Source organism: Oenanthe melanoleuca, chromosome 14 (assembly GCF_029582105.1).
Source record: "Oenanthe melanoleuca isolate GR-GAL-2019-014 chromosome 14, OMel1.0, whole genome shotgun sequence".
Classification (NCBI taxonomy): Eukaryota; Metazoa; Chordata; class Aves; order Passeriformes; family Muscicapidae; genus Oenanthe; species Oenanthe melanoleuca.
In genome coordinates this window covers 11,926,412-11,945,267 of record NC_079348.1, presented here as the reverse complement: position 1 = coordinate 11,945,267, position 18,856 = coordinate 11,926,412, and the positions used below count along the sequence as shown (strand labels likewise).

At 40.1% G+C, this 18,856-nt stretch overlaps 1 protein-coding gene across 28 annotated transcripts in view; it reads left to right on the top strand.

Moving 5' to 3' along the window:
• Positions 1-18,856, top strand: part of RBFOX1 (RNA binding fox-1 homolog 1) — a 1,071,989-nt gene that overhangs the window by 934,689 nt on the left and 118,444 nt on the right. For all 28 annotated transcript variants that reach the window (XM_056503454.1, XM_056503462.1, XM_056503455.1 and 25 more), the window contains one exon: positions 16,507-16,749. In XM_056503454.1, coding sequence (XP_056359429.1) covers positions 16,507-16,749 — 243 coding nt within the window. The remainder of the gene's footprint in view (positions 1-16,506; positions 16,750-18,856) is intronic.

The window sequence follows — 18,856 nt, the reverse complement described above, 5'->3', positions numbered from 1 at the left end:
AGACTGCAGCATGCCAGCCTTCAACGCTGAGATTTCTGCTGGTGATAAAGCACTCGAGGTGGTATTTAATTAAAGCAGAGTGGTGCTAGCAGAGACCTGAGCAGGGCTGAAACACTAATCTTTTTGCATTGCCCAGTGTCCCCTTGTGATTGTGATTGATGAGTTGATTTCTCTTTACAACTTCATTTGCATTGTGTGGCAATACCCGCAGGCAGAGGTGCTGAGCATTTCTGGATCAGAGCTCCCCATTAGGACAAGCTAATGTGCTAAATGGGCTAGGGCTAGGCTGGAGAGCTCTCCTAGCTCTTAAGCAACCTATTAAATCAGGGCTTTATGGTGGCTGATGTGACTCTCCATGTAAATGCTGGTGTTTGTACTGCCTTTATCTCTTTTTACCTTGAAAATACCTGTCCTACCACACACTATCTCTCCTACCCTTTCCCTCTTCTATTTATCTCAGTTGTGTTAAAATGATCATGTCAAGGAGTGGCTGCTATGAGGAATGGCTGTAGAGTTTGTTTTGGGTTTTTTTTGTTTTGTTTTTTTTTTTTTATTCATAGAGGTAAAATAAAATGGCCAGGATTTTATTAAAAAATAGACATATTTTCATCCTTATTAATAGAACTCTTAGCTTCTGACATTCTAATTCCAGCTTGAAACTTCAGTAATGCAGAGCTGGTCCTTGTTTGCAAGCCAAAGGTTGTAGCAGGACTGTCCAGGCCCTGGATCTCTGTGTGGACACAGAGAGCATCAGCCCTGTGCCCCAGACCTGGTGTTCTGGAGCAGCTGGGACTTGCCCACATCTGCCCACATCTCCACTTCATGCACCCATGAGCATCTCCAACAGTGAATTTCCACTGGATGGGTGCTGCTCTGGCAGCAGTGGAAGCCAACAGTGTCCTTAACCAGTAAATTGACAGAAGTGATTTTCTCCCTTTACCTGGCACTTGTTAAATTGCAGTATTTGGCCCAGTTTGTGGCTCTCCAGCTCCAGAAAGAATGCTCAGCACAGGGCCCCCAGGATGTGCTGAGGGAGCTGTACCTGTGCAGCTGGAGAAGGGAAGGCTCAGGGTGACCCAAGAGCTGCCTCAAAATGCTCCCAAAGAGGGTATCAAGAGGAGCAAGTCTCTTCCCAGAGGTGTATGGTGGGAGGATAAAGGACATACTGCAGAACTGGAATAAGAGGTTGTGAAGAAGAGCTTTCCCCATGAGAACAGTTTTGCATTGGAACAGGTTGCCTGGGGAGTTTGCACAGCCTTTGCCTTCAGTGCTTTCATAAAAATGTGGGTGTAGGGCAGACACTGATGATAATGCAGAGCTTTAAAATGCTGTCTGTGCCTCCAGGCTCTCCTACCCTTGCCTTGCTGCCATTTCAGGGGCAGAGGTTTGTCCAGCTGCCACTTCCTCTCCTGTCTGTTTAGTGAATGGGATCCTCTATCAGCCTTTTGTTTTTAGATCAAAGTATCATTGATCCCAAACAGAAGGGAAGAAATATTTTAAATCTGTCAAAAATAGCAGCCTTAGATGTGCACTTGTGTAAACCTATTGCTTCTGTTGAGACTTTAAGCAGATTTTTATTTTCCAGTCACTGCTAATATCTCAGGTCAAGTATTTATTCTTTTTGCAGCCTTTCTTCTCATGTGAGTGAATGTGATTTTTTAAGCTAGCAAGGGTGTTTGTTTTTCTGAGCTCTCAAGTGCAGACATTTTTTTCAAATCCAGGTGTCCCTTCTCACATTTGAACATAAATTGTCAAAATGAATGGCCCTTACAAATAGAGTAGTTATTGCATGTTTTCCTTATTACTGGTCAAGGGGTATTCTTGCATATTGTCCTAACCTTGCTTGTTTCCCATAAATCTGCTAAATTGAGGGAGTGCCCACACAGATCATTGCAGGAATGACTGTGGGACTTCAGGAAGCTCCAGCTGGATGCTCACAGTCTCCTGGTTGAGACTGAATAAATAAATTATGTTACCAGAATTTGTCTGTTTCAGTGGAGAACTGGGTTGCAATACACTGAGCCATTTTTAGGACCCCAAAAGCCAAAACACCTGATTGCACAGATGCATGTAAGGAGCTCCCAAATTTCCTCTGACCTTGCAGAGGGTGACAATGTTGGGCATTGTTGTTTCCTTGATGATCATCTGCCTGCAAAATGCAGTATATTCATAAAAAACTGTCCACATCCCAAAATCTCATCTGACAGTGTCTAGGAAATAGATTAGTCTTGCTGCATCACAGCCGTGTGCTTGCTGCACTGTTCCTGCTCAGTTCTGGGGCTTAGAGTTAAAAAGATGGAACAATTTCTGCAAAGCAAAACCACTGAGACGTGAAAGGAAAAATACCTTTTCAGCAGTGTCTTCATGGGACACACTTATCTGTGAAAAGTGAAATGCACCTTGTGCAGAGTCTGTGCAAATCCCCCTGTTGCTGCCAAACAGCCTCAGTGCTTTGCAGCCTGCTAAAATCTTGGGTTCTGTTTGAATGCAAAAGTTTGGATTCTTCTGAATTCCTAATCCTGGTGAGCTCGTTTAAGGGAGCTTGTCTGAAACCCAGCTCTCTGTGTCTGCTCTGGTTGCTTTCTTGAAAACATCTAAAATTCCTCTTTCCTTCCATGGTCACTGAGAAAATTGTACTTTCTGCAGAGAGGCAGTTTGGTTGTCAGAGGTGATCCTGCACAATAAAATTCCCTGGGAAGCAGGAGTTTCACACATGCAAAAAGAGATTGGTTCCAGATAATTATTTATGAATCTTGGTATCTCTTCTACTACTGGTGTTCAGAGACCTGTTTTGGACTGAGTTAACCATGTTAGCTGGATTGACTAGACTGGAAATGCAAAAATGGTAATTACACATCTAAGTATCTTCACCCATTTCTGATTATTTTTATATTTATGGCAGATATTTTTTTCTTCTTTTCTCCTAAAAGTTAGTTTTTATCTAAATTCCATGGGGGCTTTTTTGAGGCAGCAGTTAACATAGAGCTGACTAGTGGTAAATACCTGGCAAATACAGTTGTAGAGTGTTTAGTTAGAGTGGATTAATTAGTCCTGTCTAATACAAAAGTAATTTGTACTTCAAAACCCAGTGCTATTTGAGAATGAACCATGGGTAGTTTTTTCAATAAAACTTGTCTGAAATAATTCTAAAAAAAACCAAATAAAAACCCCAAAACAACCAGGGATTATTTAAAAAACTTGCAGATGAACTTGAGAGCCTGCAAGTTGTTGTGGAATTTGTTGGCATCAGAAATTTGCATTGCTGAAGGGAAAGCTTGCTTCCTCTGAGCTTCTGCACAGACTCTTGGATGCTCCACTTTTAGTTTTAAATAATTTGCCTTTTTCTTTTGTGTAATTCTATTAAAACTCTTTTCACCTAAGGCAATGGGAACCCCCTTTCAGGTGGGCTCTGTGGCTCAGGGTGTGTAGTAGCTTGCCAATTTGTTTAGTTATTTTTAACTTTTATTTTAGCTTCAAAGGCTCAGTGCTGTTGCTCTTTCATATTTACAGGATGTAAGATGGTAATCATCAAACTCTAGCAGCAGACTGTGCTCTCAAATTTCTGGTTTATGTTTGTAAGAAACAGAAATGAAAATAAATAGTTTAAATTGTCACAAACCAAGTAAGGGAGAAAGTGGGATTAAGTCCAGGGTAGCTTCACCCTCGCTCTCACTTTTCTGCATAGTGCACTGCTTGAATTGTTTGAATTAATGTCATATTCTCTGTTTAATTGGAAATGTTTTACATCATAATTTGTTTGCTTCTGAAGCGTGTGAGAGGCCTTGAGTTCAGGTTATTTAACTGGTGTTCAATCTGTGTTACTAAAATGAAGTTAAAACAATAATTTGAAAATTTTATTTCATAATCCTTATTAGCAAACACCATATTCAGATCCATTTACTATGCTTCATAAGTCTCCATTGAATTTGGTTCTTAGTTTAATACCATGAACACATATATGTGTGTGTGACACTAGAATTGAATTTAGTGTGTGTTGTTTTTCTTAATTGATGCTCTTAGTCACTGCAGCCCTCTTTATTGGAGGATTTAAATTTTCATTTTGACCTTTGAGTAACTGAAATTAGCTGATTTGATTTTTTATTTTTCTTTTTTCTCCCCTACTATTTTTTTTTAGAACTGTTGGCAGGGGACATGTTAATAGCTGTAGAATTTAGGAGTCTGTTTTAAACACAGAACATTTTTGTTAATCCATGAAGTCAACCAAGAAGCAGTGCACCCTTTGTGGTTATTTACATGATATATATAGATATACTATGTAAGTATAAGTTAACATACTCACCCTTTCATCAAGACCAACAAATGGGTATTTCCATGGTTGTGTCAAGTTCCAAAATATATTTTCATCCTCCACATCCTGGATCAATGGGCTACAACAGGATCTGGAATAAATAAGAGTAGATGAAAAAGTATTTTATATTATACTAGAAGAGGGAGGGGGGCAATGGGAGGTTTAAAATATTGGGAAAAGTGTATCAGGATCATGAGAAAAGAGGAGAATTCACTAAAAGGTTGGTAAAAGTAGTCCCATTGCATTTGTAGAGGTGGGTTGTGCCTTTCAGGTCCTTATTTTGGATTTTATCCATCCAGTCTTCAGGTGTTCTGAGGTGGACTGAGTCTGCCTAAGTTCATGCCTGACATAAGTGTCACTTAACAGTTTTGATTGCTTTCCCAGAATTCAATTCATGTTTCAAAGTTTTTGTTGTATTTAGTCTCTGGCAGCTGAAAACTGGTTTATTTCTGATGGATTATACAGCAATCATTTTTTGTTGTTGTTTAGATAAGCTATTAAAGGTATGTAGAAAAAGTGCATTTCAGTAAAACCCATCCAGTTTGTGTTTTGCATTGCTCAGACACCTTTTCCACAGCACATTCCTTCACATCCCTGATTCTAATTCTGATGAAAATCAGCAAGTATTAGTGATCACATAGGTTATTGTTTCTTTTTAAATGTGATAACACATTTAAAACCAGATTATGATCTTGCTTTACTCTCAGGAAAATTAGCAACACTCCTTGCACCTTTTGCTGTTCCAAGGAAAATGCCTTTGCTGTTACATGGAGGTACATCAATAATTGGCAGGACACATGATGCTGTCACCATGAGTTCAGGAATATTTGCTGTGCATTAAAATGACAATGGAACAGATTAGTTTGAAGATATAATACAAACCAAAATTGTTCTATATAGATATCAGAATATTAAATAAAAGGAAAAGGCTTCATAAAGTCTCATATAATCCCTCCTGGCATGGGTTTATGAGCAGGTATTCAAATTTTTTCCTTTAAGTACACTGATATGATTAAATTTAACTTGACACAAGTGATGTACTATACCATGTGATTGCAATATTTAAAAGAAAACCACTTTTCTTATTGAATACCTAGTTGCTATCAATTCCTGTGTAGCAGCACCTAATCTGAATTTCTCCTGCAGCTGAAATGCAAAGGCATTTGCTGTACTCTCCATCTCCCTGGCTGCGCACTCAGCAAATGCAGAGCTGCTTCAATATTTCTGCTATCTTATTTAATCTAATGCTCTACTATAGAAGCCAGCCAGTCCACATTGATTATAAACAGTTTCCAGGCTATAACTTTTCTCTCCCAGAAGTGGTGTGTGTGTTTTCACTAATTCTGGAGCGTGGATGCTGTGGCTGCTGTCCAGCCCCTGCACTGTGCAAACACAAGCGCTGTTGGATGTGCCTGCTGTAGATTAGCCATATGCTTCTGCTCAACGTGCCAGAGCTTTTCTCAGGGCTGTTTCAGTTTTGGAGATGCCTCTCCTTCTGCCACCCCTTCCTTACAAAATAAATCTGTAAACCAGGAAAGGTAATTTTCATCCAGTCCCACAATATATTTATTGTTCCGAGCAATGTTTTTTTTTTTTAAGCCTACCAGGGTTAAGCACCTGTAGCACAGGCAGAGCAATAAGATTTACTGTCATATGAATATGTTCACTCTTGTGGAGAAGATCCATAAGTAAAATAAATCTCCAAAGGAGATGTGCAGGGAGAAGCCACGTAGATTTGCAGATTTGAGACCAATTTTAGTCCCTGTTCTGGGGGGACTGTGGAAATGAAGGTACAAGGATAAATTGGCTATTCCTTTCATAGTAACATAAGCTTTTTAGAGATTTAACATAGAACTTGCAAATCAGCATAGTCACTGAAAGTCTTTCCTTTGCTATAGGAACCATTAAAGGATTTTGTTCATTTTCTTCATAACTAGAGATTCCTTGTAACAAACTAATAATTGATTTTTGGGTTTTTTTAGGCATTCGTGACATTCAGCACTGCTTAGAAATATATTTTGCTTTGCATAAACACATCTTAGTGCCTTTTTTGCCTCCTCAATGAGGTCTTTACCTTCCTTCAGTACCGTGGCCTAGGTTGCTGATGACAAACCTTGTTGGATAAACAGTTCCTTGGTAATGCTACAACAGCATCTTAACATAAACATCCACTGAAGTATGCAAATGATCTTGGTGATAAACAAGCACAGCTAAGTGTGGCTGAGGCAGGAAGCCAAGCTGTCTGTTCCTTGTGCCCAATGATATTTTGATTGTCATTTTAATCTTAGGAGTAAATAACATCAGCGATCATGTTCCATCATTTAATTTCAGTGCCAAAAAAATGAGTGCTGCTTTAACTGGTGTTAAACAAGATGGCATTGCTGTGGTAGCTGGTCATTGCAGCTCAGGTCATTGGTGTTCCATGGTAAATAACAAAATGGTGGAAGTCTTAAACAGAGACTGGAAACAGACATTCTTTGAAAACAGTGCTAAATAGTTAATGTCTAGATTGTTTAGTTTTTCTGGAAAAAAACCCTTTTTTGTCACCCTAATGTCTTTGATTTAAGAATGTCTTACTTTTAGCTAGGCTGGATGAAAAAAACTTCCCATTTTTGTGCACAAGTGCCTGAGCAATACTTCTGTGCTTCTCTTTTGTTGCCAAGCCTTGACTCCATCACTTGTAAGCTCACATTTTGTGTCTGTCTTCATTAACCTTCTTCATAGCCGTGTCAGCCTGCTAAGCATCTTCTTTCCTAACAAATGCTTTGTTCCTGCATGCTGAAATTCTCTTTAATCACCTCAATCAGGCAGCTACCTTGGACTGTTTCCTCTCCTGGGTAAACCTTATGGATTCATAACATTTCCCTGGATATACTGAAATCTCTTTTTCTGAAGCCCAGTTTTATAACTCTGCTGCTGACTGGTCTTTCCTGGTCTCCCTCCAAATTCCCAAAGTCAGTCATGTCATTGTCTTTATGGAGCTTAAATGAAACTCTTAAATTTACCTGGTTTAAGCAAAGTAGAACAAAACAAACCAGCTTGTGTTTGATCATTTGGCACAGTTTTGCTGGAATTGCTGTCATTTAACCTGGCTCATTCTGGCTTTCAAAACAGCCCCTATCCAAATAGCTGAGCAGGGATGATCTGTCAGCTTTGCTGCTTAAGGCAGCTTATGGCATTGCCTTCTCATTTCCCTCACTAGCTGACTGTGTTCCTTGTTTTATTTTGGGTGAGTCAGGTAATGCTCTCCCATTTGTGCTGCTGAGCCTGGCCCTGTGTCACACAGGATGGATGAACTGTGGCTGCAGTGGTGCTGCCCCAGGAAATGATTCACTGGGAGGGATTATGAAGAGAAATGTCCCTTTTGTTCTTTTCTGAGGCTCCATCAGAGCTCAGCAGTGAAAGATTGTGTCCCCTGGTTAACAGAGGTCACTTAAAGTGTCCAGTTTGGGAGAGGTGACTTTGGCAGGTCAAACTCCACTGAGTGCTGCTGCTCTTGGCTCTGCCCACTGGGTGCAGCCACTTCACCTGTGCCTTTGAGAAGCACTTAGAGGTCTGCAGTCCCATGTTCTTGGTCTCTGTGTGTGTCCTTGTGGCTCCCTTCACTCATCCTGCCCTCTATTTGGTTTATCTATCACCATCTAATCACTAATTACCAGTGAAACTCTGATCCCCGTTTCTCTCTGGCACAAAACGCTCTCAAGAATGCTTTTTTTTCAGCATGTGGCTGTAGATTCATCACTTTCTGTGGCTGGCAGATCTGGTAAATATTTGGTTCTATTCCATGGTGTGTCCATGGCAAAGCCAACTGAAACTCTGATGAGGTGGCATCTCTAAATTGGGAGTAACTTGGTGGCAACTATTAATATCAATGAGATTTAATTCATTTAGGCACTTTTAAGAACCAGCTGTCCCAATCTCCTGAAAAATTTCATCAGTTTTTTTTTGGATGTAAACTGGAATTGAGGTGTTGAATTCTATTTAAAACAAATCCTGAATGAATAATTTTAGCTAAAAGAACTTACCAGATTTCTGGAAAAGATCTGTTGAAAACCGTATACCTGCAACTGTTTTTGGATTTGAATGTGCTCAGTTTTCTCTGCAGACTCCTTTGCAGAGTTCAATCCTTTACCAGTAAGGTGTCATTTTGAGAAGTTTTTTGACTCAAATTCTGGAAATATCTGTGCCTGTGCATGGGTTACAAGGCAGGAACTGTCTTAGTGGAATCCACAAGAATGGGCTACAAAGCACAGTGCAGGGTTGTGTCTGGACCAGACATAGTCTTGCTGCAGAAGCATGGTTTGTCACCTGGCTTGGTATGTCCCATATCTTCAGTGCTGCAGTAAAGGGGAAAAAAAATTGTTAATTTAATCACTTTATTAGAAAAATAAGAAAATGGATGTGCTAGTTTGGTTACAACCCAGCTTTAAAAGGCAGCAGTGGTTTTCAATAAATTAATCTTTGAAATAAATTTTATTTCAGAAGAAAAAAGGCAGATAAATTAGAAAACTTATGCTTTTACTTATAAAACCATAATAGAACTTATATGGTTGTAGTTACTGTTTTAGAGGTCAAGCAGAAGGCAGAGAAAGCTACTCCTTTCTATGGAGATGTAAGGCAGTGTTCCTCTGCTTGTGCTGAGAATGGTAACGTTTGGCAGAAAATGAAAACGTGTCATAGTTCACAGCATTAAATTAAATCATTTGTGCAACTCATCTTGCCTGCACTATAATAATTGCCTCTTCCATACTGCTCTGGATATGGATTAAACAAATGAAAATGTATTTTTCTAAGGAAACATTGCAAATACATCTCAAAGAATTGAGACCTTGTTTCTTGAGGACAGAAACAGGCTAGAAGTTGTAACTAGTCTCTTCCTTCTTAGTAAATCCTTTATGAAGAAAGTCATCAAATAGGATAAAAGTATAAAATCCATTTTGAAGCTATTCTGCTGCTGTTGGAGTCACAGAATGATTCAGACTGAAAGGGAACTTCAGAAGCCATCTAATCCCAATATCCCTTTTAAATCAGGGTAACTACACAGATTATGTTGCTCAGGGGCTTTTAGAGTTGAGGTTTGAGAGCCTCCAGGATGCCATGCTCTGAGCTTAACTTCATTATCTTACTCTTTAGAGCTAACCAGACTTTACCTTTTGGCAACTTTTAGCTGCTGCTGCCTGTTCTGTGGCTCTGTGCCTGCAGGGTCTGTGCCTGTAACCTTTGGTTAAGTGGAAGAAGCTGCAGTTAAGTTGTCTGAGCCCTCCCTCCTGCGGGCGATGCTGAACCAGCTGCCTCAGCCTCTGCCATGTGCTCCAGCCCTGCAGCTGCCCTGGCAGCCACCACTGAGCTCCCAAGCACATCTCCTGTCCTGAGGCACTCCAGACTGGTGTCCCAGATGCCATCCCAGTGCTGTGCAGGGAGGAATATTTCCTCACCTCACTGCCCACCCTTTGCTAATGCAGAGCAGCTCACATTTGCTGCCTGGAAGGCAGAGCACTGCTTTGTGCCCAGCTCTGCTCACCAGGACTCATCCTTTTCTGCAGGGCTGCTCTCTGGCCAGGCAGGCAGGGCCTGGGCCAGTGTGAGGGATTATCCTGTCCCAGGAGCAGGACTTGGCCAGGTTCTTGTCAGCCACTCCTGTAGCTTCTGCAGAGCCCCATGGCTGCTCCCTGTGTGCTGTCCTGTGTGAATTTGCATTCTGACACTTACCATATGAAGATGCTCAGCAGTTTTGGACCTGGTCTTGATGCCCAAGGGCTTGAACTCATAGCTGAGTTAAACTTCTGAAGGTTGACTGCTACTCCCTTTAAAAGCCAGTTTTCCAGATGGCTTTTTGTGCACCTTTTATGTTAACAATCCAATCCTTTATCTTTGCCCTCTTTCCTTGCTGTTTGGGTACAGGGATGCTGCATCATCCATGCTCTAGTAAAGGAGTAACACAAATGAGCAAATGAGGTGGAGTTTCCTATACTGACTTGTTGATAATGACAACATCCTTCGACACTTTATTTTTTTTAGGAAGTTTTAAGAATCAATTCTTGTTGTAGATATACCCGAGTTCTTCAGTCTCTTGCTATAAGGCTCTTAAGGCTGTTTTGGAGAGCTGTTTTTCAAATGTGAAATGTGAAAATTCAAATTTAAATTTGAATTTCAAATGTAAAAATTTTTCAGAGGGAAATTTTGGTTGATGGAATACAAGATTGAGCTACAGTTGGAAAGATCTCAAGAGTAAGAGTTGGAGAAAGTGAGGGAGAGGTGGAAAACCTAAAAAGAAAGATTTATTGTGTTGATGTGGAAGCAAAACCAATCAGTGTGGCAGAGTCACGTCCCCTTGGGCCTTTGGATATAGCAGGGAAAAGATTTGCCATGTAGGATAAGGAAAGCTCTGGTAATAAATGACAGCATCATAAAGGCAGTTGAAAGTTTCAGCAGCTGGAACGAGTGTTGGAGGAAAGGCTTTTTCTGTGTGTATTGGTGTGTCCATAGTATTATGTGCTCTTGAATTCAGGCAGGAATTCAGAGTGTTCTGGCAAGCACTTTGCTGCTTTCAGTGAAATGTAAGTAAATGTCCTTTGCAGGCTGTCGGGAGGTTTCACTTGCTGGTCTGTTCCATACCTCAGGCACTGACACAAAGTGAACATGTTGTTATCAAACACATATGCAGCAGTAGCAAGAGCACAGCCTTTTATTGGAATACAGTATGCTAGATGTAAAAAAGACCAAAAGTAAATGTTCCTCAGCAATGGGAGAAATGAAATGGTACTTTCCTGCTAAGGTAGTAAAGAAATTCTCTTTTGCTTGCTTACTGTTGTGTCTCCCCTCTATGCTCTCTGGAAAAAGTAACTCTGTATTATCTTTCTTATTTTGAAAGCTGAATTTGGCTTTGTCCTGAACCTTCCAAAAAACAGAGGAGGCTGAAGCATTCATTTTGTGCGATTGCAGAAGCAAATGATGCGAGTCAAGTGGCCTGGTCAGATAATTAAGCTACAACAGAGAAAGCTCACAGAGACAGTCAGTTGTGATTATCAGTCTGCTGTGGCTGGATGTCTGATTCCTTCTGAAAAATCTGAAGTGGCTGCTTTTATTATCATTAATTGGGGAGTGCCAGCAACAAATCTGGAAGAATTACACTGCCACTCCAAAGAATTCAAATATATTTCATTTGTAATATAAGTTTAATGATGAATTGATGACTGTTTGTTGCTCTGCCCACTCCTTAGAATTGGAAGGTTGGTTAGAATAATTCCAGTGTTACGTGTCTGCCCTGCTTCTGAACTCTGATGTCTGTAGGCACTCTGCAGCAGAGTGGCAATAAATGTATATTCTTTGGGGCTGTCTGAATCTTTTCAGGGGTTTTTTTGGGGTTATTTTTTGTTCTTTTCTTTATTTCTTTAGATAGAAATTCAATCATTTTGAAGCTATCTCTGGAGCATCTAGGGAAGTTCCTTTAACAGTGAATCATTAGGTTGCTTAAAGTACCTCACAGAACTAAACCTTGGAAGCTCTTCTGAAATATTTCTCCTGCTAAGCGAGAGGGATATCATGAAATGAAAGAAAAAAGGAAGCAATAATTCATTTGAATGGAAGGATAAAGTACATTTAATATAAACCAGGCTAGTTCAGTATCTACAGTTTGCTCGTGGCAGTTTTAAAATCAGAACCTTGTGGGTATTAACTCTGCCACGTGGAGGAGGAATTAATCCCATAGAAATGCACGTGTATAGCTGGACATTGCAGCTCTCACAGAGCCAGAGCCCTGGAAGCTCAGGGTGTTGTAGAACTCTGAATGCAGCCGTGCTAATTTTGAAACAAAACCCTTCAGCTTCCGGCAACTTGCATGGCAGCATCTCCAATGTTTTTTGAGCAGCTATTAATGCAGCCAAGCTGTGTTTTTGCTCCTTCCCTGTGCAATCATCTGCTCGGTGGTGCACTCCAGGAGCAGGAGTGGCTGCTGTGATTGATGGGGCGCGGCCGGCGCTGCCGGAGCACATCTGGATCAGCTCTGGGAGCAGCCAGATGTTGGGGGGAGGTCAGGGAGCCCTGCAGGGGCTGGCCCTGGCTCAGCACCCCCAGCACCCCCAGCCCTGTGCACTGATGCTCCCTTTGGGCACACGCTGCATGGCCTGGGACCAGAGCAGCTGCTGGGGTTATGGAGAATAGAGGCAGCACCATGGTACTGCAGGTATTTGCACTTTTATTATAACTCTTCATTTTTGCTCAAGCCAGGGCAGTCCTTATAAACACCACTGCATGCAAGACTTCTAACCCACGTTTTGATGCTTAAGGAGGGCAAGCTGTGGGGAATCCTGTGCTGGATAGATGTAACCCAGCCCCTAGAACCAGCAGGTTCGCAGAGAAATGTTGCATTTTTCTTCTTTGTTTCTGTGCCTCGAGGATACCATGCAGTTTGGCTCATTTAACTACAGTACAGGAGGCTTTCTGTAAATGTGAAATATCTCTTGCCAAAGAAACAAAAAGCACCAAATGGAAAATAGAGCCAAACAAACAATAAACTGTGAGTTCGACTTCGAAATGCAGGCAAGCAGAAAGGTTTTCATTGAATACGTTTTTATGCTGCAAATGTATTTTTTAAAAAAGGAACACTGCATAAGCAGTGTTTTCTGTGCTCTCTTCTCTGTGTACAAACATAACAAGCTTGCTTTATTATGTTTTGACACTTTTTATACATGTCTTAATTATTAAATCCTTTCAGAGCAGGAGATGCTGAAAAGGCATCTGACATAGGAGTAGTTTAAATTCTAAGCTTTTCTTCAAATGGGGTAATGTGGATAAAATAGGAGAGCCTTCACTTACCTACATCATCAGAATCTATTTATTTGGTTCTTTAGAGTTCAACATTTAACCAGAAAGCAATAAATTTGATTTTATACACTGCCACGTAAAGCATATTTTTCAGTTGAAATGTGGTTTTCATTAAGACTCGGGCCAGAACATTTAGCAGAGCCTGACTGTCTGCCATCCTTTGTTCTCCTTGCTGTTGCCAACAACCACTTTTTTAAAAAGCCATGCACAGAGTGAGCATTAAGGGGTCATTTAATCTTAAAGATACTTGGAACTGAGTCTGAAGGGACAGCTTCTGGTGCCTAGGTGGCATTAAGCATGCCTGTGTTCTGTCACACACAGCTTTGAAATTACTCTGATACCTGGGCTCATAGGCTAATTTAGGATCAATATCTCCCCTTGCTTTTAGGGCCATTTCATATTTTCAACTGAATGCATTAAAATGTATTAATTTATTTTATTCATTTCAGTCTGCTGTATTTTAAATAAAGGAGCATTTTAGGTGATTCAATTTAAAGAATTTTTGGTTCCTTAAAATCTATTCAAGTGTGTCTGTTGTGTAGTCTGGGATTTCCATCAACCACATATATATACAAACTTCATTGTTCTTGACAGAAATTAGTATTTTGTACAATTGGCTTTGGCTGTTACTAGCCATGTAAATAGTAAAGAACTTTTTTAAACATACATGCTTTTATATTACATTGCAATATCGTGTCTGTTGAATTAATTATGAATAATAAATCCCCACTAATTTTAAAGGTTAGGAAAGGCTTGAGTAGTCACTTGTTTTAAGGGATGAACATCTCAGATTTATTGTCACTATCATTTTAAACTTAGGGCCTGCAGTAGCATGTGCAAGTTTAATTTCTTTAATGTCCCCTGTCTTCCAACAATTAAATGAACCTGCAGAGCCTGCACTGACAATCTTGTGTGTCAGTTTTCTGCTGGAAGCAGAGTGGGGTTGGTTTCTTTAATGGCAAGGCTGTAAATCTCTGAATATTTACAAGTTAGTAAAAAAGAAAAAAAAATTCCTAACCCTTCGTTGTTTGCTTATTAATGGGGTCTCAGTTATAAGTGAGCCAGACCTAAGCTGAACAAGTCTAATGAAAGAAGTGGAAGAGTCTCAGCATTGTGGAGATTCTGAAATTGCCAGTGCCATTTGCCATTTTGTGATAAATGTAAAAAAGTTAGAAGTTGCTGGTAAAAATAATAGAAAAGTTCAACCCTCTTAATTAAACATGAGCTTAATTAGCACTAGGTGTGGATGCTTTGAATATTAATTAGGGTCCTCATGGAACTGCTGTCAGGGTTAATGAGAAACAGTGGGGGTCTCAGCAACATCTGGTTTAGGGTTGGAGGTGGTACCAAACCCTTTAGATGAAATGCACCTGGACATCCCCCCTGTCCCTCCATGGCAATTGCTGCTCTTTTTCAGCAGCTGCTGACTCTGATGCCATGTTCAGCATCTGACAGGGGGGAATAGCTCAAGGACCAGCACCAACCAGCTCCTCTGTTTCAAAACCAGCACAGTGAAAATGTGTGAGGCAGAATCTGGATTTGCTTTCGTTCATTCTTACCCCTTGCTCAAGTCCCTCCTGAAACAGTTGATTAAAAAATTCAAGGTCAGCTGCCTCCCACACAAGTTTTTAAGGTACTTCTTTAACATTTAATAAATGCCTCTGGTGTAATCCAGTCATTCCTGGGTTTTAAATTTATTTTAGTAGTGAAAACACTAGGTAAAAGAAATAAGAAAGGAACTTGACCCTTTTAATATTAGAGGGTAAAAGTACACATTTACAAGAGTTTTTAACCTCCACAGAAATTTAACAGGGCCAGTTTCAGTGCAGCATTAACATTGCTAAGGTTGGAGATATGCAAACAAATCTTAGTAACTTAACCCTGTAAAGTCAATAAATGACACTGCTTTCCTGCTCAAGATGGTTGGATGAAGCAATGAAACCACTTGCTCAAGGCCATGCACCAAACCAGCAGCAAAGATGGGATAAAAATTTGTAAAGTTCAATTTTTTTAGGACACAGTGAATGCCTTTTACAAAAGAAAATTCAGTTTTCTCTGTTAAGCCTGTTGAGTACCAAGATTTAACTCCTGTGTGAATTCTTAAAAGCTCTTGAGTTTAGGATGAGTTCAGGTCAGAGAACTGATGTCTGAATTAGTTGAAATTGGCTGGAAATGCCCTTAAGTACAAAGTGCAGAAGAATGTCTTTTATTCATCCAGCTCATTTTAAACTGGGAAATCAAAGACTGATGAGTGCAAATAAAATCCCTGCAATGGTCTTGGGCAGGTGCTTGTACGTGCATTGGTGGGAGAGTGATGGACTAGTTCAAAAGGTCATTGAATTTTAACTTAACTGCGCATTTTTACATTCCTTGCTATTTAGTGGAATAATTTTATTTTGGAAATTATTTTATCAGAGTTTGAGATAGTCCCTGTACTAATGGCCTCTAATGCTGTCTTAGGCAAAATCCTGTTTTGGACATTTTTATATAGGCTCAGAAAGATTGTAGTGTGCATTTCTTCCTCTAGAATTACAGCTTTTTGGTGTGAGCAAAGCATTTAGTCAGAGGCTTTCCAATTGATAAATTAACAGGCTTGGCTATTTTTTATTATATCAAATGCAAATAGGGATCTATTTATAAAGACATAAGGATAGTGTTATTAATGCTATAGGTTAATTGTGATACAGAAATGAATTATGAAATACTGTTGTCTTAAAATGTAAAACCTTTAAAGTTCTTCCATCTCTTTCTCTCAACATAGAATTTGTCATTTATGTTATTTAAGGTTTTCTACTGATGCACTTTTAGATTCAAATATTTAATATTCGACTGTATCTCATTATTATTTTGCATTTGTGCCATGCAATTGCACAATGCAGAGTACCTCAAAGTATTCTTAATATCTCGGGGCATTATTTCACATTGGTATTTTTAGTGTTTGTTAACTGTGTGCACCCCAATCCTGCCCTGTGTGTGGGTTGCCTATATTGTGTCCTGTAAATGGTCAGTTTGAGTGGTCACAGACTGGGGGCTGAGCTTACCTGAGCTCTATGCTGGCAGCTGTGCTCAGGAACCTTTGGAATAAACTGGCTTTGTCCCTCTTCCTTGTCTGAGTGCAGGCAGATTTCACTGACCTTTCCCGCTTAAAGACTAGTCTACAGTTATCCATGGAGCAGGAGATTTGTTTGTCTAATTATAATAATATTTAATAGGGTTAGCAAAATGCATTTAATGCAGATAAGAGATTCTCCTCCAGAAACCAGCACTGTGCCCTTTTCAGGCCAGGATGCTCTCGTTGCTCTCTTCGCTTATTTTCTCTCACGCCGCGTTTCTTCCCTTTTTTATTATTTTCTTTTTCCCTTTGATTTCCACAGGGTAATCAGGAAGCTACAGCACCTCCTGACACAATGGCACAGCCTTATGCCTCAGCCCAGTTCGCTCCACCTCAGAACGGTATCCCTGCAGAATACACAGCCCCACATCCGCATCCCGCTCCAGACTACACAGGCCAAAGCACTGTTCCAGAGCACACGCTAAACATGTACCCTCCTGCCCAGACACACTCTGAACAGAGTGCAGCTGACACAAATGCACAAACTGTCTCCGGCACAGCCACAGTAAGTCCAGGTTACTGCTCTTTCTGAAGCTCTGTGTTTCCTGTGTGTTCCTCACCGGCGTTCTTTCCTTGCGCGCCGTTCGCGTTCGGCTCGGCCGGGTTCGGGTTGAGTCTCTCAGAGCTTGCTGTCGAACCTGCAGAATGTGTTTTCACTGGTTTTGGAGCTTTGGAGAACCTGGAGTTTCATTTTCAACAGTGTTAGACAAAGTGATTAATAGCCAGCCCATGAATCACAGCATAAATTTTAATTAAGTCCAATATGGAAAAACATTGCAAATGAGTGTTTGTAGGCATTCATTTGCAGGGCCAAAGAAAGCAACCAAAAAACCCAAACCAGACTCATTTGATTATTTTTATGACCTCTGTGTATTCGACACAAGTTGTTTTAATAAAAGCATTACTTGAATGATCCTGTACCAAATTTACTGTGTGAATTAGTATTGTGAAGAGCATGTCTGCAGTATTGTATTTTCTGGAGAGCTTGTTTGTGCAGCCATTACCCAAGTTGTGTGTGGATCTGTGCTAAACAGAGCAGAAATGATAGACTTTCCGTCTATTTGATTTATATGTGAAGTTCTGAAGTGTCATGAATTATGCAAGAGATTCCTTGGATGGCTCTACCTTGTAATTTAAGTCACAAATTTCACACGCTGATAGTTTAGTGTTTCTGTCTTAATTCTAGAGTGGGACCCAATATATCCAGTGCCAAGAGCTGGCAGATTTCTGAGCTATCAACCAGCCCCCTGTGATACAGGTGCAGGATGGAGCACAGAGCAGACAGTGCTTGAAATGTCTCTCCTGGATGTCCTCATCCATTCTCCATGCCTCAGCTTACCTCCCCTTCCTTCCTGGCTCATATCCAGCCTAAAAGGTTTCATGCATTAGGGCAAGAAGAAAAGGAAAGCACATTCTCTTAAATGAGCTCTGCAAATTTATGTTTGTTGCCATTCTGCTAATTTCTCATATGGGTTGAGCAAGAAAGGAAAGCAAGAGCAAAGGTACTGAAGAATATTCCCTGCTATTATGACAGAGAAATCCTTAATTAATTAATGTGAATTAATGACACATTTTTGTGATTTATGCAGTCAAATGTTTTGGTCTTTTTATTTTTAACTTGGTAATTTTTTATTGCCCTGAGTTTCTCTTTTCTCCAGGACTGGAGAAAGTTTAAATTGAAGAGCATCCTATTTCCTGGTATCTCATAGTGTTATTTGCAGCTCTATTTTGTCTCCTCTTATCCATCTCTTTGCTAAGTTAAATTCCTGGTTTTTTCCAGCTTTTAAAACTTGCTTCCATAATCCTTTTTGATTGTTGTCCAACTCTTGTCAAATACAACTGTCATTGGTTTAGAGCAGGAACCCTAAGCTGAATAGATACTCCAGAAAAGATTGAATATTGACTAAAAAGATAAGTCTTTCCTACTGTACCTTTTTTGTTCTTTTATGTTCTCCGATTTTGCTTGGTTTTTGTGACCACTGCTGCAACTTGAACAATCCACTGTGATGGCCAGCTCAGCCTTTTCATGTTTGGAAACTGTTTCTGTTCAATCCTGAAGTAAAATACTGACAGTGCTAAAATCAATGGTAAAAGACCAGCCGATGGGAGTGGGACAGGAGCTCATCCCTCATCATTTATTGCTTTCAATTGATTGTGTTTCCTCACCCCCTTTTGATTTTTCAGTTTGAAGAAATGTCAGTCACTTTATCAGAGAAGTCAGGGATGTGTTTTCCCAACATTTTCCATAGCAAAGGCTGGTGAAAAGACATAGTTTGGATTGTCTGCAATGCCCTTATCTTCTTCAAGTGCTCTATTCAATCCCAGCTCCAGCAAATCCAATGATTCTCTGCAAAGTTTCCTGCTTCTGATATGCAAATAGACTTTATTGTTATTTGGTTTTGTGTCCTTCACTATCTGCTCTTATTTGCTTTTTGCCTTCCTAATATCCAACTTGTATTTTACCTGTCAGACACCTTTTCCCTTCTCTTTCCCCTTGGAGTGAATTTCTATTCACTGCAGGATAACACTTCAATTCCACTAACCTTTTATATTCAGGGAATATGGTATAGTTATTTGCTCTTTTTATTGTGGATCCTTTCCTTGCATTCTGG